Genomic DNA, 22523 nt, shown 5'->3' with positions numbered 1-22523 from the left:
GCCTTCGGCCCAGGGCATGATCCTGAGTCCCAGGATCAAGTCCCACATCAGGCTCCCTGCATGGAGCCTGCTTCTCTCTCTGCCTAAGTCTCTGCCTCTCTCTAATCGAGAGTGCTTGACAAAGACTCTCCCCTTGATCAAACTCTACCTGGGCTCCTCTGAGCCCTCTTTTCGAACAGGCCTTCACCTTGATCTATAAAGACTTGAACAAACACTAACATAGTTTCTAATAGCTCAAGGCTGAATCCCTAGGATGACCCCAGATCCCTTAAAGTGCCTGCCTGAGAAAACTCAAGGCTGCCAAATGAATTAACTGTTTGTTCCAGCCAACCTCTGAAGATAGGGCCCCTGTCTCCCAACAGCAAGATACCCATCTTCTATGGGAGGCTAGGAGATTAACATCAATAGTGCCAGTTAGCAAATCTACATGAGTTTCACATGGACCAATACTCCCTTTCTGTCTTCTGTAAATTTTCACTTCCTTAAATCTATAGAGCAGCCCCCCTCAGCACCTCCCTATTCCCAAATTCCTTTAAGATGCTGAGTCATCTCTGGACAAATCAAAGCTGAGTCTCATTCATTTGGGGAATATAAATAATAGTGAAAGGGAATAGAGGGGAAAGGAGAAGAAATGGGTGGGAAATATCAGAAAGGGAGACAGAACATGAGAGACTCCTAACTCTGGGAAACGAACTAGGGGTGGTGGAAGGGGAGGAGGGTAGGGGGTGGGGGTGACTGGGTGGCAGGCACTGAGTGGGGCACTTGACTGGATGAGCACTGGGTGTTATTCTGTATGTTGGCAAATTGAACACCAACAAAAAATAAATTTATTATTAAAAAAAAAAAAGCTGAGCTCAGTTCACACTGGATTCTTTTTCCTATTACAACAGTATATTACTGATCAAAATCTGTTCTTTCGGGCAGCCCAGTGGTTTAGCGCCTCCTACAGCCCAGGGCGTGATCCTGGAGTCCTGGGATCCAGTCCCACGTTGGGCTCCCTGCGTGGAGCCTGCTTCTCCCTCTGCCTGCATCTCTGCCTCTCTCCCTCTCTCTCTTCTCTGTGTATTCTCATGAATAAATAAATAAAATATTTTTTTAAAAATCTGTTCTTTCTACTTTAAATAATTTGTTTATCTCTGACATGCTGTACCCAGCAAGAAGATCTTTTAGGAATGAGAAATCAAGACATTCTCAAATGAAAGAAATACTAATAGAATTTGTTGCCTGAAGACCTACCCTAAAAGAATGACCAAAGAGGGTACCTGGCTGGCTCAATCGGTGGAGCATACAACTCTTGATCTCGAGGTTGTGAGTTTGAGCCCCACATTGGATGTAGAGATTACTTCAAAATAAAAAATCTTAGAGACGCCTGGGTTGCTTAGTGGTTAAGCATCTGCCTTAGGCTCAGGGCATGATCCTGGAGTCCCAGGATTGAGTCCCACATCCGGCTCCCTGCATGGAGCCCGCTTCTCTCTCTGCCTAAGTCTCTGCCTCTCTCTCTCTCTGTGTCTCTCATGAATAAATGGATGAAATCTTAAAAAAAAAAAAAATCTTAAAAAAAAGAAAACATCATAGATTAAATAAAAAATTAAATCCTAAAAGATATTCAAGTAACACAGGAAGGGTGGAAAATGGAACAGACAAATGAAAAAACAGAGGAAACAACTATAAAATGACAAATAGAAGAAGCACTAAGACACAAATAATTACATGAACTGGAAATGGCCTAAATATATCATTTAAAAGTGAGAGAGACAGGGCACCCGGGTGGCTCAGTGGTTGAGCATCTGCCTTTGGCCCAGGTCATGATCCTGGGGTCCCGGGATCAAGTCCCACGTTGGGCTCCCTGCATGGAACCTACTTCTCCTTCTGCCTATGACTCGGCCTCTCTCTCTCTCTCTCTCTCTCTGTGTGTGTGTCTCTCATGAATAAATAAATTAAATCTTTTAAAAAAATAAATAAAAGTGAGAGAGATCTGCAAAACAGGATATGAATAAATAACCCAACTATAAGCCATCAACAAGAAATTCACTTCAAGTATAATGACATAGGTAGGTTGAAAGTAAAAGGATGGAAAAAGATGTGCCATACAAACAATCAAAAGACAGCAGAATCTGCCATCTTAATATCAGATAAAAGAAAATCACCAGGGAAGAAAGGGTACATTACATAATGATAGCAGGATCAAACCATGAGGAAAACAAAGCAATCCTAAAATGTATGGGCACCAAACTCAGAACCAAAAGGAGAGTTGGAGACTTCAACACATCTTGAAATACTGATAGAAATACTAAGCAGAAAAGCAGCAGAATACATAAGAACTTTTTTTTTTTAAGATTTTATTTATTTATTCATGAGAGACACAGAGAGAGGCAGATATATAGGCAGAGGGAGAAGCAAGCTCCCTGCAGGGAGCCTGATGCAGGACTAGATCCCCGGACTCCAAGATCATGACCTGAGCTGAAGGCAGCCACTCTACCACTGAGCCACTCTGGTGCCCCTAGAATACATAAGAACTCAACAAAATATCCAAAAGGCTCTAATAGACATTTAAAGAACACTCTACCCAACAATAGCAAGATACACATTCTTTTCAAGTGCCCATGGAATATTCACCCCAACAGACAATATCCTAAGTCCAAAGACAACCTCAAGAGACTTAAAACAATCAAAATTATACAGTGTATGTTCCCTTGACCACAATGAAATCAAACAGATCCAAATCAGTAACAGAAAGGTGACAAGAAAATCTCCAAACACGTGTAAATTAAACAACATACTTCTAAATAATTTGTGGTTCAAAGTGAAGATCTCAACAACATTTTTTAAAATTGAGCTGAAGCAAAGTATTAAAATATTTAGGGGAATCCCTGAGTGGCTTGGCGGTTTGGAACCTGCCTTCGGCCCAGGGCATGATCCTGGAGTCACAGGATCGAGTTCAGCATCGGGCTCCCTGCATGGAGCCTGCTTCTTCTTCTGCCTCTGTGTGTCTCTCATGAACAAATAAAATCTTTATAAAAAAAAAAATATGTAGGGCATAGCTAAGGCCATGCTGAAAGGGAAATTTACAGCACTAAATGTCTACTTTCAAAGGAAGAAAGACCTCCAGTTATCAATCTAAGTTTCAGCCTTAAACTAGAATCAGAAGAGCAAAAACTCCAAAGAAATGAAAATAGAAAAACATAGAGAAAATCAAAGAAACAAAAAGCTGTGTTTTTTTTTTTCTTTTGGAAAGATCTATAAAATGGACAAAACTCTAACAAGATTGACAAAGGAAACAAAGAAAGACAAGACCTAAACTATCAATTTCATGAGTGTAATACAGGATACCCCTATGGACTCCCAGACATTAAAGAGATAATAAGGAACTACTAAAAACAATTCTACACACATAAATTTGGCAATTTAGATGAAAAGGACTAAATCTCCAAAAAGAACAAACTGCCAAAACTCACCCAACATGAAATAGATCATAAATTTGCTCCATCACTATTAAAGAAATTGAATGCATAGTCAATGCAAAACACACACATATTCCTTTATTATCCTTTTGATGCCCCTAGGATCAGTAGTGATGACCTCTCTTAAATTTCTAATATTGGTAATTTGTGTCTTCTTTCATTTTTTTCTTGGATAGTTGGCTACAGGTCTGTTGATTTTATTGACTTTCTCAAAGAACAACTCCTGGGGTTCATTGATTTTCTCTATTGTTTTTCCTGTTTTCAATTTCATTAATTCCTGCTCTAGTTTAGGAATTTCTTTTCCTTTGCTTACTTTAGGTTTAAATTGCCCTTCTTTTTTTTTTTTTTTCAAAGATTTTATTTATTTATTCATGAGAGACACAGAAAGAAGTCAGAGACACAGGCAGAGGGAGAAGCAGGCTCCTCACAGGGAACCCAATGCGGGACTCGATCTCATAACTCCAGGATCATGCCCTGACCCTAAGGCAGGCGCTCAACCACTGAGCCACCGAGGTGTCCCTAAATTGCCCTTCTTTCTCTAGTTTTATAAAGTGAAAGCTTGGATTGCTTTCTGATCTTTCTTCTTTTCCTATATACAGTAGTGGTATAATTTCCTTCTAGGGGCACCTAGAAGGTGGAGAGGCAGAGACAGGAGAGAAAGATCTCAAGCAGACTCCCTGCTGACACCAGAGCCCTATGTGGGGCTCAATCTCCTGACCCTGAGATCATGACTTGAGCTGATCAAGAGTTGGACACTTAACCGACTGAACCACCCAGGAGCCCCTAGTTCAAAGTATTTTTAAGTTTCTCTTGAGATTTTTTTCTGTAATCCTTGTGTTATTTTAGTAGTGTACTGTTTCATTACCAAATATCTTAGACTTTCCCAGCTATGTGTTACTGGTCTCTAATTTAATTCCATTGTGGTTTGAGAATATACTTTGTATGATTTCTATTCTTTTAAATCTGTTCAGGTGTGTTTTATGGCCCACAGTGCAGTCTATCATGATGTTCCATAAGAGCTAGAGAAGAATGCATACTCTGCTGTTTGGTGGATGAAATATTCTATAAATGCCAATTAGATCAGGTTCATTGCTGGTGATGTTCAACTATACCCTTACTTATTTTCTCTGTGTTTGATTTATAATTATTGAAAGAGAGGTTTTGAAGTCTCCAACTATAATTGTGGATTTGCCATTTCTCCTTGGAGCTCTACCAGTTTTTGCCTCACATATTTTGACATTCTATTGTTGGGGGAATAAATCTTAAAGAATATTGTGTCTTCTGGATAATGGACTCCTTTATTATTATTTAACAATCCTCTTTATCCCCGATAATGTCTCTTGTTCTGAAGTTTGCTTTATCTGAAATTAATATAGCTACTTCAGCTTTCCTTTGATTAGCATTAGGATGATATGTCTTTCTCTATCCCTTTTTTTTTTTTTTTAAGATTGTATTTATTTATTCATGAGAGACACAGAGAGAGAGAGAGGCAGAGACATAGGCAGAGGGAGAAGCAGGCTCCGTGCAGGAAACCAGATGTGGGACTCGATCCCAGGACTACCAGGATCACGCCCTAGGCTGAAAGCAGGCGCTAAACTGCTGAGTCACCCAGGGATCCCCACTATCCTTTCATTTTTAAACTACCTTTGCCTTTATATTTAAATTGAGGTTCTTTTAGACAACATATAATTAGGTCTTGGTTTTTGTCCACTGACAGTTCCAGTCTCTTAACTGGAATATATTTAGGCCATTCACATTTAAAGTGATTATTGATATAACTGGCATAATATCTGTCATGTTTATAAGTAGTTTCTATTTGTTGCATTTGTTCTTTATTTCTTTTTCTTTCTTACTCTCCTTTTCTGCTTTCTTTTGTTTTGAGCATTTTGGGTGATTCTATTTTTCTCTCCTTTCTTAGTCTATCAATTACACTTTAAAAAATTTGGGGAGGATCCCTGGGTGGCTGGAGTCCCGAGATGGAGTCTCGCATCAGGATCCCTGTGTGGTGCCTGCTTCTTCCTCTGCCTGTGTCTCTGCCTCTCTCTCTCTCTGTCTCTCATGAATAAATAAATAAAATCTTTAAAAAAAAATTTTTGGTCATTTCCCTACAGTCTGTCAATTATCACTTTAAAAAATTTGGGGAGGATCCCTGGGTGGCTGGAGTCCCGAGATGGAGTCTCGCATCAGGATCCCTGTGTGGTGCCTGCTTCTTCCTCTGCCTGTGTCTCTGCCTCTCTCTCTCTCTCTCTCTCTCTGTCTCTCATGAATAAATAAATAAAATCTTTAAAAAAAAATTTTTGGTCATTTCCCTAGAGTCTGTAATATATATTCACAACTGTCTTAAATCTACTCTCAAGTAACACTATACCAGTTCTAGGATAGTGCAGGTACCATATAAAAGACCCATAGCCCTCACAAAAATAGACACAAAAATCTTCAACAAGATATTAGCAAAAATTCAATCCAAAATTATATAAAAAGGATTACCAAGTGGGATTTATTCAGACATAGTTCAACATTCAAATATCAATCAATATAATCTACCACAGGTATGAACTAAAGAAAAACATCACATGATCATATCAACTGCTGCAGAAAAATCATTAGACAAAATCCAATGTCCATTTTTATGAAAACTCTCAGCAAACTAGGAATAAGGGGTAACTTTGAACTTGATAATGATAAAGAGCATCTACAGAAAACCTACAGCTAACATCATATTTACTGGTGAAAGATAAGATCAAGTACAAGGCAAGGATGTCTGCTCTCATCCCCTTTATTTAACATGGTGTTAGAAGTCCTAGCCGGCAAAATAAGACGAAGACGAAGATGAAGGAGGAGGAGGAGGAGGAGGAGGGAGAGGAGAAGGAGAAGAAAAAGAAGGAGAAGAAGGAGGAGTAGAAGGAGAAGAAGAAATTAAAGGTATACAGATGGGAGAAGATACTTCAAATCACATGTTACAAAGAATTTCATGTATAGAATACATAAGGAACTCTCAAAACTCAACAGCAAACAAATAATCCAATTAGAAAATAGGCAAAAGACAGATATCTCACCAGAGAGGATAAAGTGGTGGCAAATAACACATTAAAATATGTTCAACATCAATACCATTAGGGAAATGCAAATTAAAACCATGATGAGATATCACTACACACTTATTAGAATAGTTTTAAAGATGCAGAGAAAACAGGTTTTTCATACATTGCTGGTGGGAATGTAAAATAATATAGTCACTCTGGAAGATAGTTTGTGTTTTCTTAGAAAACTAAATAGACACTTATATGATCTAGCAACTGCACTCCTCAGCATTTATTACGGAGAAATGAAAACTATGTCCATACAAAAACCTATATATGAATGTTCATAGCAGCTTTACTTGTAATAGCTCTAAATTAAAAACAATTCATATGTTCTTCAATGAGTGAATAGTTAAACTGCGGTACATACCATACTGTGGAATAAAACTCAGCAAAAAAGGGAACAAATGATTGATACAAACAATTGGATAGATATTGAGGGCATTATTCTGAGTGAAAAAAAGCCAAACTTGTAATGTTACATACTATAAGATTCCATTTATATAACATTCTTTTAAAAAACTTTATGTATATATGTATGTATGTATGTATTTGAAAAGGAGAGGGAGAGGGAAAGAGAGAGAGAGCACAAGTGGTAGGGAGGGGCAGAGGAAGAAGAAGCAGACTCCACACCAAACAGGGAGCCCAACACAGGGCTCCATCTCAGGACCCTGAGATCATGACCTGAGCTGAAGGCAGATGCTTAACCTATGGAGCCACCGGGTGCCCCTTATATAACATTCTCGAATATTCTACAACAAATTATAGAAATGAAGAGGGGTTGCGAGGGGATAGCATGGGAGGAAAGTGGGGTGGGTATAAAGAGCATGAAGGAGCCTTGGGATGATATAACAGTACTGTGTCTTGATTGTGGTGGTGGTTACATGAGTCACCATGTGGTTTTGATATTATAACGTAGTTAAACAAGATGTTACCAGTGGGGGAAAATGAGTGAAAGGTAGATAGGACCTCCATGCATATATTTTTTTGGAATTCTCTGTGAATCTATAGTGATTTTTTAAGTTTATAGAAGGAACTACTGATACAGCAACAAACTGAATGGATCTCAAGAGCACTGTGCTGAGTGAAAAAAAAAAAGCCGATTTTGAAAGGTCACACGATGTGTGATTCTATTCACATAACATCCTTGAAATGACAAAATTATAGAGATGGAGAACAAATTAGTGATTTCTAAGATTAGGGATGGGATTGTGGGGAGAGGGGCAGATAGCACAAGAGAGATTTTAGTGGTGATGGAATATACACACACAAATGAATGCATGTAAAACTGCTAAAATCTGAATTTGGTCTATAGATTGTACTAATATCAATTTCCTGGTTTTCATATTGTACATATTGTAAGGTGCTCCCTTGGAGAAAACTGTACTACTTTTGCATCTCCCTATGATCTATAACCATTTCAAAATTTATAAAAATATTTGAGAAAAATTAAAAGAGGCCTTTGAACCTCAAAATTTTACTGGCAGGAAGCATGTGAAGAAAATGACAACTGCAAATGTGCACAAAAAAGAAAGAATAACTCAGAACAAAAAGTCCAAGGAACAGAGTTAAAATTTTAGTAGGATTTTGTGTAGAAATCAACAAGCTGATTTTAAAATTCACAAGGAAAGACAAATGAAGGATGATAGTCAAAACAATTTTTGAAATGAACAGAAGGAGTGCCTGGCTGGCTCAGTCTGAAGAGCATGCCACTCTTGATCTTGGAGTCATGAGTCTGAGCCCCATAGAGATTACCTAAATAAATAAACTTAAAAAAAAAAAAAAAAGAACAAGAAAGTTGGAAAACTCACTAATTTCAAGTATTATTATAAAGTGCTATAGTCGGGGTCATGAGTTTGAGGCCCAGGTTGGGTATAGAGATTAAACTTTTAAAAAAAGGAAAATTGGAAAACTCACTAATTTTAAGTGTTACTATAAAGTGCTATAGTAATCAAAACATATTATAAAGCTTACTAAAAGGAATCAAGACAGGATGGTACTGGCAAAAGGACAGACCATATAGATCAAAGAAACAGAACAGAATCTAGAAATAAATCCATACCTATATGGTCAATTGACTGTTGAGAAAAGTGCAAAGGAATTCAATGGAAAGAAGAGTCATGCTGTGTAGGGGCACACCTGGGTGGCTCAGCGGTTGAGCATCTGCCTTCAGCTCAGGGCGTGATCCCAGGATCTGGGATGGAGTGCTACATCAGGCCCCTTGCAGGGAGTCTGCTTCTCCCTCTGCCTGTGTCTCTGCCTCTCTCTCTCTGTGTGTCTCTCATGAATAAATGAAATCTTAAAAAAAAATTGTGTAGGAATAACTGGATATGCATATAGAAAAATCCTGATCCATACCTTACACTATATATAAAAATTAATGCAAAATGAGTCATTGACCTAAATTTAAAAACCTGAAACTGTAAAATGTTGAGGAGTAAGCCTTGGTGATTTGGGGCTAGACAAATATTTCTTAGATATGACACCAAAAGCATAATCCATTTTTTAAAAACTCATAAATTGGACTTCATCAAAATTAAGAATCTACTCTTCAAAAGGCAGTTAAGAAAATGAAAACAAAACAAAAAAAAAAAAAAGAAAATGAAAACATAAACCAGAGACTAGCAGAAAATACTTGTAAACCATATGACTGATAAAGGGATCCAGAATTTACAAAGAGCTCTCAAGCTTAACAGTATGAAAAACAATCCGATTTTTATTATTTAAGTAGGCTCAACACCCAGTGTGGAGCCCAAAATGAGATTCAAACTCATGATTCCAAGATCAACACCCCAGCTAAGATTTAGAGTCAGACGCCCAATGACCCAGGTCCCTCAAAAACAACCCAATTTTTAAAAATGGGCAAAAGATCTGAACAGACACTTCATCAGAGGAGATAAATAGATGGCAAATTAGCACATGAAAAAATGCTCAATATTATTAGTTATTAGGGAAATGTCAATTAACACTACTGTGAGATACCACTACATACCTACTAGAATGGCTTTTTAAAAAACACAATCTGGGTTGCCTGGGTGGTTCAGTCAGTTGAGCGCTGACTCTTGGTTTCAGCTCTTGGTTTCAGGTCATGATCTCGCAGTTGAGAGATCAAGCCCTGCATCAGTCTCTGCACTCAGTGCAGAGTCTGCTTCAGATTCTCTCTCCTCCTCCCTTTTTCACCTTTATTTTTAACAGAGTTTGTAGAAGCATAATAGGCTGCAACTGACTCATAAGGGCTTGCAAAAGTCTATTATGCTTCTACGAACTCTGCTGACTGGTCATTAAGCATAGTCATCATTAAAAATTATACAAACTTAATTAAATTAATGATATTAAAAACAAGGTGAAAAATGTTCAAACTCATCACTTCCAATTATTTGCTACCTTTTGCTATTATCTATGCTCTCGAGAGTCTTCACATTTGTAGAAATACAGTAGAAATATATAATGGTATGCTACTGTGCATTTCTATTCAACTCTGCATTCAGTGACATCACACTGGTACCTTGAAATCAGCCTTGGTAGGAGTTGTTACCCCAAAGACATAGGTACTTGTTATAAATCAGGTTTTGATTTATTATTTTGTTGATTGTCTAGACCAGAGGTTTATCATGGGCCAAATCCAGCCTATTTTTGTAAATAAAGTTTTATTGCAACATAGCCATGCTTACTAATTCGCATAATATCTGTGGCTGCTTTCACACTACAATAGCACAGCTGAGCAGCTGTAATGCTGTGGCCTACAAAACCTGACATATTTACTATCTTGCCCTTTACACAAGAAATTTGCCAACCACTGGTCCAGCCTTAAGAAACTAATGGAAGAGGGGCATCTGAGTGGCTCAGTTGGTTAAGCATCTGCTTTCAGCTCAGGTCATGATCCCAGGGCCCTGGGATCAAGCCCTGCGTCGAGATCCCTCCTCAGCAGGGGAGTCTGCCTTTGCTTCTCCCTTTCCCTCTCCCTCTCCCCCTGCTTGTGCTTTCTCTCTCGAATAAATAAAATCTTTAAAAAAGAGAAACTAATGGAGATATTAATAATGCAATTAAATGTAAACACATATGTCCTGTCTATACATTGTAGACAACACACAAAAAAAGTTTTTTTGAGAAAATATACTTCCTGTATTTGAAAACTCTGATCCAATACAGCAGATAAATCAATATGTCACTGATGAATGAGTGAAATTCCAACATTTTTATTCTTTCACTTTTTTGCTTTCTTCTTTCCCTTTAGTGTAAGTGAAAATGTCAACATTTATGTTGGAGCTACACTTGTTCATCCATTGTGACCATAGGCTGGTTATAGATATGAGTCAGGCAAAATCCAAGAAAAGCCTATTTTAAGGATGAACTGGCTGTTTGGAATTTACAATAAAGAGTATTGAAGAATTTTATTATTTTAGATTTCTATCAGTAAAATTTATAATAAATTCACACACACAAATACATTTTGTTTCAGGGAGCCAATTGCTAAACATTTACAAGCACACACACTGTTTTGAACTCCACTAGAATGTATGTTCCTTGAGGGTAAGAATTTTCTTTTATTTCAGTGCTTAGAACAACAAATGTAGCAGGTGTACCATCAACATATGACATGAATAAACAGGAGCATTGGGGGGAACACCTGGTTTCATGCGTTGATTATCAGACCTTCAATTTCCAGCTCCACCATTATCCAACTGTGTGGCCTTGAGTAAATTTTTTAACCTCTTTGAACCCTGGTTTCTTTATTTAAAAAGAGAAGATAATTCTCTTACCTCACAAGGAGGTGTTGACAATATATGCCTCTGCCTGGCACCTACTAGGTTTTTCCACAGGTGGGAGTTTCCTCCTCACCCTCCACCCCTGCCACACACATACTCCGTGGAGACCCAGCCCTGCTGCTGTCACAAATTTCAGTGATGTCACAGCTCCCCTCCCAGGAAGCTCCAGCAGAGCCGTGCTGACGGCCAGCCTGAGTGCTGGCCGAACTGAGAGGGGCAGGGCGCAGGTGGTGCCTGGTACCAGTGTTGCTCCATTTGTCTTTGAGGTCTCACAGCCCCAGTATGACTCCATCAGCAAAGAAGAGGCCCAAAAATAGAATGGTTTCTAAGGTTGGACTTGGGAGTGGACACAGAGGGGATCCAACCACACCCAGAACAGGGGCCATCTAGCCTTGGGGGAAAGGGAGAGGTGAGGGTGAAGGGAGGTCAGGAGAATTAGAGTGGTCTTCCCATTTCTGTCCCCAAACCAAGATGACAAAACCCCTGGTCAAAGGTTAGTCAAACCATGTTCAGCCAAATGGAGCAGCATAATGGAGGCATTCAGGGGTATTTTTCCTATGTTAGCATACTCTCTCCCTCTGTCCGTCAGATACAAGATGAAGAACCAAAGGACAAGATACCGCAATCTGTCAACAAAGTAATTGGGCAGCACCGACTTAAGATGGTGAGATCCCTCATATTGGTCCCTCCTGGGTGCCAGGCTTGTTGTGACCCAGAAGGGGTCACCAGGTGCAGCCCTGAGTTGAGCTGAGCCAAAGTCTAGGTGGGATGTGGGAGGCTACCCCAGGAAAGCTGAGGCTTCTGTTTTCCTGGTTTGTTGATCCTGGCAGGTATTAAAAAACTTGTCGCTCTTGAAGCTGCTCAAGAGCTCGAACCCCCGGATCCAAGAACTGCATAACTTGGCCAGAAGGTGTTGGAATTCACTGCTCAGAGTTCCACAGATCCTTGGGATCTCCACTGGGTGAGCTCAGCCCCCTGGCTATCTTTACTAGGAGTGGGCACTATCTATGCTGACAAATTTAGAAAACCTAATTTTCACAAAGGTTCTATGATAAAGGTATTTATTAGCCCTATTTTACGGATAGGGAACCGAGGCTCAAAAGACAGTGACTTGTCCCAACTAACTCAAACTGGTAAGTGATAGAGCTAGGATTTGAAGCCATTCCTGTGTGATATCAGAGCTGTGGTCCTAGCTAGTGTCATAATCATCCAATTATGGGGCTAACCACCAACTGGGGCACTACCCAAGCAAGAGGGACCACTCCTCCTCCTCCCCACCCTCAAGTCCATACCACTCAGAGATTCACCTGCACACCAGTCATCTGGCTAAGGCCTGGCTTCCTCATAAATCATGTCAGAATATTAAGAAAGTTGACATTTATTAGGCATCTGCTAAGTACTTCACAAACATTTCCCATTGAGTTAATTCTTCACAGCAGTCCTATTAGATAGAGTTATCCCAGTTTCACAGTTGAGGAAACTAAGCTTTGAGAGGTGAAATTTCTTGCCCCAAATCACAGATGGTAAGAGGCACAAGCGAATTTGAACCCCCATTTGTTGGTCTTGAAAGCCTGTGGTGGCCAAGCCATTCCACCACTGCCTCCTCCTTTGTGGGGCTGGTGTGAGGGTCCCAGGCCCAATGCACAGTGGACACTCACTCAGTAGTGGCAGTTAGCATTGGTACTGGCATTACGTTGAGACTCAGTCCTCACTCCACTCCACACATATTCAGCTAGAACAATGCTGTCACTGTGCAGAGGACTCAGTCTATTACACACCTTCTTGGGGCAGGTCTTCTAGCACCAAATACCTCCACCTAATGCCTCCTATCAGAGCTCCTCTCAGAGCTGGCCTCCTAGACGCCAGCAATCAGGAAGCACTGGGCTGGAGGGGTCAGGCTTCTCTCATCCCATAGTTTTCCAACCTGTTTGAAGAAGCAGAACCTCTCTTCAAGTATCTGTCATCAAGCCCCAGCTGTGCTGTTAGGCAGAAAGGTATCCTGCCCTCACTCTGCCCCACCCCTAGGTGCAGAGGCATTTGAGATATCTCCTGAGAAACTTAAGGTTTCTTGGAGCAGAATTTGAAAACACTGGACTAGTTCACTCCACCTCTCTGAAATTCAGAGAGGCAGAACCATGGCCAGCGGCCCGTGAAGACAACATACAGTTCACAGTCCTAGGTGTTCTAACTCCTGGTCACTGCCTCTCACATTCCCAACCTCTCCTGTCCCTTCAATGGTCCTCATCACCTCCTCTGCCTCCAGGCCCAAGGCCTCTGGTTGCGAAGTTTCTTTTCTGGTCCTCTGCATAGCTTTCTCGCCTGACCTGGCTGCATAGCAATGGTCTCAGGGTGAGGCTGGAGGACCAGGACCTTTAGTCTTACTGATTGCCTTCCCTCCCCCTGCCAGGAGCAGCAATGTCTGTGATAGAGTGGAACAAGATAATGAAGAGTTCCAAGAGGCTGGGTGCCCCAAGAAGATACTGGAATCCAAGAAGTTAGAGTCCACAGGGGAGCCCAAGGTGGGACTACGGGAGAAGAATGAGGCGCAGCAGTCACCTGCAGCAGTGCGCCAGAGCCAAAAACAGATGGAGTCTGAGCTCCCAAGGACATCGAAGGGCCATGACCTGACCACTTCCCCCGGAGCCCAGGGGAGCCAATCATCCACTAGGGACCCCTGCATCATCTTCCTGAGGACCTACCAGCACAGAACTCCCATGGGTGACAAGAAACAGCAGGAAACTGTAGCTGACCAGTGGATCTGGTTTGAAGGGTTGCCTACACGAATCCACCTCCCAGGGCCTCGAGTGATGTGCAGATCATCCACCCTGCGCTGGGTCAAGCGTTGCTGCACTCGCTTCTGCTCTGCATCACTTGAGCTACCCATGTGCCATCCATACAAAGTGTGACAGCACCACTGCCAGGCCAGGGTGAGACACAGGCCCCAAGCCAGGCCTGGAGCTGGGCCCCAGAGTGGGGCTGTAGCTAGCTTGCAGTGCTGGGGGACCCCTCCCTCATGCCTAGAGAGGGGGAAACCATTGATGGAGGCCACACAGCAGGGTGGTGGCCCGGCTGGGGCCTCTCAAGATCCAAAGAGGGGTTCTGGGGAGGGGCACTGGAAGTGGGGGTTCGGAGGTGGGTCATCTATCTCACTGCCTGGAGGCCTCAGGAGCCACAACAGCAGCTATGGCTCAGAATCTGTCAGGAGTCTGAGTAAGGGACTTGAGGGATTTCCAAATGTTAGGGGAAGGGGGAGTGGTCAAGTAGAGCTTTGCCATATCCCATCCCTTCTTAGACCAAATCACTGCCCCTCATTTGTTTCATTTATTCATGCTTCAAAGAAGATTTCCTCTGAACAAAAAGTTTCTTAGCAAAAAAAGAAAGAAAACAAAATACTCCAGCCTTCCATGAGAGAGCTGAGGTCCCAAGAGAGGAAGGGGTAAAAGCCTTGGGGGTCCATCTGAAAGGGAGGCTTCCCCTGCACAAAACCCCGAACCCCAACCTGCTGGATTTCAGGGCACCCTGGTCCCTCTCCCCAGGCAGCAGAGCCCCCTGGTGGCCATCTGCACTCCTAACACCAAGGTCTCTGCTCACAGGTGGTGTGACCTGGGATGGGAGCCAGAAGTGTGAGGTGAGGGTGAAGATGGCGCCATCATCTGAGCGAGAGGGATGGGCGGGAAAATTCTCCAGTCTACAAATAAAATCTCCCATAGTGAATTGAAGAATACTACCGCTGGTTCTGCCTGTTTGGGGCTGGCGGAAAGAGCCCCTCCACCCAGGTGGGGAGAGTAGTATACATCTGATTTTAGATTTCTTCTACCCCATTCCCAGGCCCCTAAAGTCTGTCTAGAACCTGGCACACAGAAACCAGCAAACTGCACCCCTCCCCACTCGAGTGAGTTGGCCTCCAGAAGAGTGCACTCTATGAAGTCATGGAAGGGAGACAGTTGTCAGATGCTTTCTGGGTGCCAGGTACTTCAAATGGCCCTGCAAGACAAGGGGATGAGAGGCCGTGGTTCTGAGACAGAAGTTGATTTGGTCAGGCTCAAGGGACTAGGAAGTGGCAGGGGCAGACTCTCATCTAGAACTGCTGGCTGCTCCCCATTCCATTTTCTGAAGAAAGGAAAAAGGCACAAGGAAGCATCCAGCCTGCCATTCATGGGCATTGCGCCCCGGATATTGCAGCATCGGGTGTCAACAAATGGGTGTCAGCTGGGCCTCAAAATGTGTTCCACCTGGGTCAAGGAAAGCAGTCAGTCGGGCCCAGGGTCAGTACTCCGGCTAGACAGCTCTGGCGGGACACAAGCCCAGCCCCGCTACCTGCAAGCCGCGTTGACCCCATCGAGTCGGGGTCGCCCTCTGTCGGCAGGAGCCACAGCCCTGAACATGCAGTTGGGGAGAGGAAAACCCAGGGAACCCGGGCTTTCTGGGGTTCTTCCCCTGGGAGGCAGGTTGCCCGGATTGGCGCCCTCAAGAGAGCGCGCAGTGCTCAAGGGGCGCAGAGCAGTTCCTGCAGGAACCCAGGCGGTAGCGGAGATGCCTGGAGCGGGAGAGAGGAAGACGGGAGGGGTTCCTCCGAATCTGCCCGCCTGCACGCTCCTCCATCCCGGCGCTCTGCTCTGAGACTGCGCCTGGCTGGCCTGCCCGACCACAATACGCACCGCACCGCGTTAGCCCTGGGCGGCGCTGCCAGCCTGAGCCCGCCGGCACGGGGGCTGCTCTGGGGCTGCCCCGCTCGGCCCCTGCGAGCCTACGCCTGCCTGGGTGCCGCGCTCCCCACTCCCGCCTGCCCCGCGCCCATCGCGCCACTTCCCGCGCCGCCTCCACCCTGCAACCTCCACCCCAAGCTGTCTTCCCGCTTGGCTTGCTTGCACTCCAGCCCACCTCCTGGGTAGTCGCCATTTCCGTTCCGTTACTGGACAGCATCCATCCGTCTTTGAAAATCACCCCACTGGCTCTCCCACCCCCAGCACTCTCCATTCCATCAACCTCCCAAACGAATGTCTGTCCCCCTGTGCTACCAGCAGGTAATCAGGGCAGCCGTGCTCTCAACCAAAACATACCACGTTGGGGACCTCCTGCAGTAGCCTTCGTGGGAGCCTGCCCAGAAGTCCCAAATGAGAACCCAAAAGGTGTGGGCCTGAGAAAGATTGGCAGCTTCCACTTTGCTGCAAAGGGAGCCAGAGTTGGGCCCAAGGACAGCAGTTGGATGGGCTGTTCCTGTGTGCTAAGGATGGGATCCTTCCTGTCCAGGGCACCACCGGGGTGCAGGGGTGCAAGGGTGCAGGCCTCAGTGTGAATGACTCCCAGCACTGCACTCTTTCCAGCCTTACCCCGACTTGAGCTGGCACTTGGGCCTCAGGCAACCTGCCTTCCACAATCCCACAGCTGGAGTCCTCCCATTACCATCTTCCCTATGCTTGACTACTTCAATCTGAGGCACCTCTTCTGGGCTCAGTTAGATCCTGCTTTGGGCAGTAGGCGGCAACAGATCTCAGGGATCAGAGGAGACCACTCCAGAAAACGGCTCCCTACCAGTTAACAGGCAAAAATTAAAGTGTTTGATGCAGAGTGATTTTTAAGAAGTCACATGACCTCTCTGAGTCTATTTCAACGGTTTATAAAATTGGGATACTAATATCCATTCCACAGGGCCTGGAGAAAATCAGGCTTGATGCAGGTGAAGCCAGTTTGTGGGGTGTTGAACAAATATCCTTTTTTTCTGCCTCCTTCCTGGCCCTGTGCCACAATAAAGCCCCTAACTGCTCACCTTTAAGGGAATTAGCTGCTTGTTAAAGAGCCAATCTTCTGTTCACATTCACAGCCTTTTGCTATGACATCTGGGTTCCAGAGACTGCCCCTCTCCAACTCTGGATCACCTACCACTAAACATAATTGGAATGTGCAGAGAATGAAGCTGTTGAGGCAGACAGGCCTAGCTTATCACCTGTGTGATGTTAGGGAAAGGTGTTTACTCCTTCAGTTTCTGTCTGCAAAGTGAGAAAATAATGGTGCCTATCTCACAGGATTGAGAAGAGACACAAGTCACTCTGCAATGGATGGTACATAGGAGCACAGTAGTTGGTAGCTGTACCCCAATCATGGGCAAGCCTGTCCCCCAACTAACAGTTGAAAACACTGAGGCTTGGAAGAAAAGGATCTCCTCTGTAAAAGGAGTAGAGATGGGGCAGTGGCCCAGTAACTATAACTGCTTAGATTTCTGGATCACTTCCTATAGGTCAGGCATCATGCTAATAAGTGCTTTACACTAGATACCTCGTTGAATCCTCACAAGACCACAGAAAAGTGCTATCTTATCCTCATCTTACAAACAAGGAAACCAAGACAAGGGCAGATCACCAAGGCCTCACCACTAGTAAGGGGTCCCAGGACTTGACCCTGCACTCCACCGTAGCTCTCTCAAGTCAAATAGCCTTGGGACCCACTTTTCTTTTTTTTTTAAAGCAGGCTCCACACTCAGCATGGAGCCCACAAAAGGCTTGAATTGATAACCCTGAGATCAAGACCTGAGCTGAACTCTGGAAAACTGTGTGGAGGTTCCTCAAAGAGTTAAAAATAGATCTGCCCTACCACCCAGTAATTGCACTGCTGGGGATTTACCCCAAAGATACAGATGCACTGACACGCCGGGACACCTGCACCCCGACGTTTATAGCAGTAATGTCCACAATAGCCAAACTGTGGAAGGAGCCTCGGTGTCCATCGAAAGATGAATGGCTAAAGAAGATGTGGTTTATGTATACAATGGAATATTACTCAGCCATTAGAAATGACAAATACCCACCATTTGCTTCGACGTGGATGGAACTGGAGGGTATTATGCTGAGTGAAATCAGTCAATCAGAGAAGGACAAACATTATATGGTCTCATTCATTTGGGGAATATAAAAAATAGTGAAAGGGAATAAAGGGGAAAGGAGAGAAAATGAGTGGGAGGTATCAGAGAGGGAGACAGAACATGAGAGACTCCTAACTCTGGGAAACGAACAAGGGGTGGTGGAAAGGGAGGAGGGCGGGGATGGGGGTGACTGGGTGAGGGGGGCACTTGATGGGATGAGCACTGGGTATTATGCTATATGTTGGCAAATTGAACTCCAATAAAAAAAAAAAAAAGACCTGAGCTGAGGGGCACCTGGGTGGCTCAGTGGTTGAAAGTCTGCCTTTCGCTCAGGTCATGGTCCCGGACTCCTGGGATCGAGTCCCGCATCAGGCTCCCTGTAGGGAGACTGCTTCTCCCTCTGCCTGTGTCTCTGCCTCTCCTTCTGTCTCTCATGAATAAATAAATAAATGAAATCTTAAAAAAAAAAAAAAAAAAAAAAAAAAAGACCTGAGCTGAGATCCAGTCAGATGCTTAACCAACTGAGCTGCCCAGAGCCCCAGACCCCTACAAATCTGACTTGTCCAGGGAGTGGCAAGATAGGGATCCAAACTCTCAGCAACCTATACCCATCCCTGTCTCAACACTATTTTCACTACCACTTGCTACTTTCCTACAGAAAACCTCAAGCAAGGCTTTCTCTTTCCACAGAGGGCCTCTCTTGTGCCCTGAATCTGCCCACACTCACCTGCCCCTGAAACTCTGTGCTCTTTGGGCTACAGATATAGGGAAGAGATCCAGGTCTGTGCACTGACTGCCCTCCTGGGACTGCCAGAGGAAGCTACTCTGATCTGGGAAGTCACTGAGCAGCCTAAGAAACTGTTTCCTGGGGAGCCTGTTTGAGCTGTGCACCTCATGATTCATGGGCCTGGAGCTTCCCACCCCACCCCCTGGCATCTGCTGGCTGCCATCCTGGCTCCTATTTGGCTCTGATCTGGACAGGGCTGCCTAGAACTGGCAGTTAGGGGAACCCACTGAGCTAGACATCCCTTTCTCTTTTCCCATCTTCCAAGTCATAAACTATTCTGAGAGCACCAGCTAAGCAGTAGTCTCCATTTCTCTCCCTATAGAAGTTGAGATAGTTGAGGGTGGGGGGGGCGGGTGGGATGGAAGGAGGTCCAGGCTTCAGACTCCCTAGAAAGCCAAGAGACACACCAACTCAGTGGCGGGGCGGAGGTAACTTTCCCTTATCCTTTCATCCATTCACTTGGGAATCTGTGGCCATATTTAATATACTACCAGTTATTCTTAGAAAGCTGTCATGTTTACAAAGCACTACACATCTTTGTATTTAAAACAATAGAAGGCAGAGGTGACAGATTGTTTTAACTAATTAAAGAACATGCACATCCTTTAACTATTAATGTCTTCAAAATGAGTTTATTGTCAGAACCAGAGCCCAAATCCTGGGTCTGCTGGTTCCTAATACATAACCTTGGGCAAATGTCTTAGTTTCCTCATCATCCTCATGATATTTCCTATTTCTGAGGGTTGTTGTGAAGATTAATAACAGGTAAAGCACTTAGCCTACGTCTGGACATGTATTAAGCACAGCTATTTATTATTAAAATGATAAACAGGGGCACCTGGATGGCATAGCTGGTTGGGTGTCAGACTCTTGGTTTCAGCTTGGGTTGTGATCTCAGGGTTGTGAGATTGAGCCCCACATTGGGACCTCCCCCAAATATTTAAGTCTCCCCCCCAAAAAAATATTTAAGTCTTTAAAAACTATACATATTAAAAAATAAAATAAATGACAAACATGTCCCTGCCACTGCCCAGTTCTCTTTGGAACTTGTCTCTAGACACTTTTTATTGTTACTTCAGAAATCCTAACAATTTCATTAAGGTCATACATTTCTCAACCCCAACTGTCGTCCAGCTCAGTCACTGTATTGTTGTGAGAAAAAAATATTGGCTCCCCTGACTTGTGGCAAAAATTTGTCATTACAGAAGATCTGCAGAACAGGCACAGGTCTCTGATGGAAACTCCCAGAGATGTGTGCCAACACAGATGGAGCAACCAGCCCATAGCTGACCACGGGAGACAGCAGCCACATGATATATGCTCTGGTTCCCTTCCCCAAGTAACAAGTTAGCCACATGCCTTTATGGTTTGTGGTGTCTGGGGGAAATCCACCAACTTAGGGGAAGTCACCTCAGTTTGTCTTATCTCCTGGACCCTGCAGCCAGGATCCAAGTCCCACTAACAAGCTGCTTTCTTCCAGCTTGGCCAGGGCCCTGAGTTACTGAAGTGCCTCACCCTGGCACCTTCCCTGTCATCCCCCAAGCATGTTCACTCTCCAACCTTCATCCTGTCAGCCTCCTCTCCCTACTCTGCAGGGCTGGGAGCCAGGAAGCTAGACAGGCTTCCTGGGCAGAGAGCAAAACTCATCTGTGAAGCCTTAACACTGCAAGCTGAAAGCTGTCCACGGTCTTGGACTCAGAGGACCCAAAGAGGAACACGGATGGTTTCTAGAAGTGGGTCTAGATCAAGTGCATTCCACTGGACACATTCATAAATCACTGGCAAGAAAAAGAAAATTCAGTCATGGCACTTCATCCAAGGCAGAGCAGAGGAGGGCGTAGACGGAGAGGGTAGGACACAGGAATTCCCTGCACTTAGCATTTTAACCAAATGGACGAATAATCTGGGGTCTGGAAGAGGGGAAGTTGGCCTAATCATTCTGTATAGCTTCCCTGTCTGGCTGTGCAGGTCTCTCACTGGCCCAACCATGGCAGTACAAAGTAAGCACACACAGAACCGTGGAAAATACTGTATTTATGTACATAGGAGGGACAGCTGCAAGCCCCCCACAGAGGACATGCCACCCCAAAGAAAAATCTTAGCAGCAAATTCCTATCTCCCTCAGCACTATCAGCGCAGCCCAAGTTGGAAGGCTAGGCTTCCTGTTTCTGGGCACCCATCACACCCCTCCCAGTGTAGAATTCCCAGGAAGGCAGGAAAAAGGAACTATTGCCAGAAGTGAGGTCCGGTGGGAGCTGGGGTGCCTAGTCATTCCCAGAGAAGAGGCAGTGACTCTATCATGAAGGGTGGACCAGAAGCAATGCTGGGACTCTTCTCTGGGTCCTATGGCCTGCTCTGTTGAAAGCTGGCAGCAGTAGACCCAGTAGAACTGGAAGAAAGTTAGTCATGGGTTCATGGGTGTGCGCACACATGCGTGTAGCAGGACACAGGTTGTGTATTTTCTTTGTGCTTCATGCCTCCATCTGCCGTTCCTCTCCCTGACAGCAGCCTAATACTTTGCACCTCTGTCTCTTTCTGTGGCTATGGATCCAGAAACCGAGTGTTTCTCCAAACAGAATAGCTGTGGTTCAGCAACATGGCAAAGGTAACAGCTGTCCCAGGAAGGTTAAGACAGATGACTAGAAGAGTGGTTTGCTCCAATCAGATATCCTTGATTTGGTTCTTTTTAAAAATAACAGGCTGGTGACAGGTGTGGTGGCTCAAGAATGACATGGTTCCAATTCTGTTATTACCCTGAAAGAGGTCCCCTTGATGACCTCCCAAATAGCAAGGCTTCAGCAGACAGAGGCCATTCTTGAAGCTGTGGTCCTGACTGCTACCTGCCTTCTTGACAGGGCCTCACTATCTCTCTCACACCAACAGAGACTTCACATTTCCAGGGTTCCTCTCAGACCTGGGCTGGACCTCATCTGGAAGGTCTGAGCAGCCCAAGGTGTTGGGGGTGTGGGGCCAAGTGCCCAGCCGGGTGTCCAAAGGACCCGATTCTAGACATTGGATTTAGGGGCTGAGTTGAGGGGGATCTCCTTGAGCTCCGTCCGCATGCACAGGTACTCCCCGATGACAGCCATGAGTGCAATGCACACGGCTTGAACCAGCCACCAGGTCAGCGCCGAGGGGAAACGGGAGCTGTAGAACCAGCAGCCCAGGAGGTGAAAGAAATGGACAGTGACAGTGAAATCCAGACACTGCTTCCCTCGCCGGATGAAGTACAGCAAGCCCAGGGCACTGTGGGGAGAGGACAGCAGTGAGTTGTCACTGGGTTGTCCTGGCCTTGGATCATTTGGGGAGTAGAGACAATTAGGATAACAGCATAGTGATCAGAAGCAAGCAAGAGAAGTGTGAAGCAAGAGTTACATTATTAGATGCCTAAAGAAAGCTGGCAGGTAATGCTGGGAGGGAATCAGGTTGGGTGGAAGAAAAACAAAACTATAAGCTTGATGAGAAATGGTGACCATCGCTCAGGGGAATCCTAGGGACCCTGAAGCATACATGGGCCATCGAAAGTGAGGACAACAGGCTATTTGCAGCTGGACAAATCCACATGCTGGAAGG

At 44.4% G+C, this 22523-nt stretch overlaps 2 protein-coding genes across 3 annotated transcripts in view; one reads left to right on the top strand and one right to left on the bottom strand.

Annotated features, from left to right (window-relative positions):
* SYS1 (SYS1 golgi trafficking protein) overlaps window positions 1-22523 on the bottom strand; it is a 36714-nt gene that overhangs the window by 10793 nt on the left and 3398 nt on the right. Inside the window, exon 4 of one of the 2 annotated variants that reach the window (XM_072801206.1) lies at window positions 20966-22196. The exons of the other annotated variant lie outside the window; for it this stretch is intronic. Coding sequence (XP_072657307.1) covers window positions 21956-22196 — 241 coding nt within the window. The 3' untranslated portion in view covers window positions 20966-21955. Of the gene's footprint in view, window positions 1-20965; window positions 22197-22523 lie in introns of those variants that run through there. 2 annotated transcript variants of the gene reach the window in all.
* TP53TG5 (TP53 target 5) lies at window positions 11411-15030 on the top strand. The gene is made up of 5 exons (XM_072801203.1): window positions 11411-11637; window positions 11897-11971; window positions 12138-12268; window positions 13715-14234; window positions 14901-15030. The coding sequence occupies exons 1-4, from the start codon at window positions 11590-11592 to the stop codon at window positions 14211-14213; spliced, it is 753 nt and encodes a 250-aa protein (XP_072657304.1). The 5' UTR covers window positions 11411-11589; the 3' UTR covers window positions 14214-14234; window positions 14901-15030.

Source organism: Canis lupus, chromosome 26, assembly GCF_048164855.1.
Source record: "Canis lupus baileyi chromosome 26, mCanLup2.hap1, whole genome shotgun sequence".
Classification (NCBI taxonomy): Eukaryota; Metazoa; Chordata; class Mammalia; order Carnivora; family Canidae; genus Canis; species Canis lupus.
Note: the sequence above shows the minus strand (reverse complement) of the source record. Positions and strands in the feature narration are given on the sequence as shown.

Bases quoted from the DNA above. Each gene is read 5' to 3' on its own strand.
- TP53TG5 (XM_072801203.1), top strand. From the start codon at position 11,590: ATGACTCCATCAGCAAAGAAGAGGCCCAAAAATAGAATGGTTTCTAAG. The intron at 11,972-12,137 runs GTGAGATCCCTC...TGATCCTGGCAG, and splicing joins GGCAGCACCGACTTAAGATG to GTATTAAAAAACTTGTCGCT. The intron at 12,269-13,714 runs GTGAGCTCAGCC...TCCCCCTGCCAG, and splicing joins ATCCTTGGGATCTCCACTGG to GAGCAGCAATGTCTGTGATA.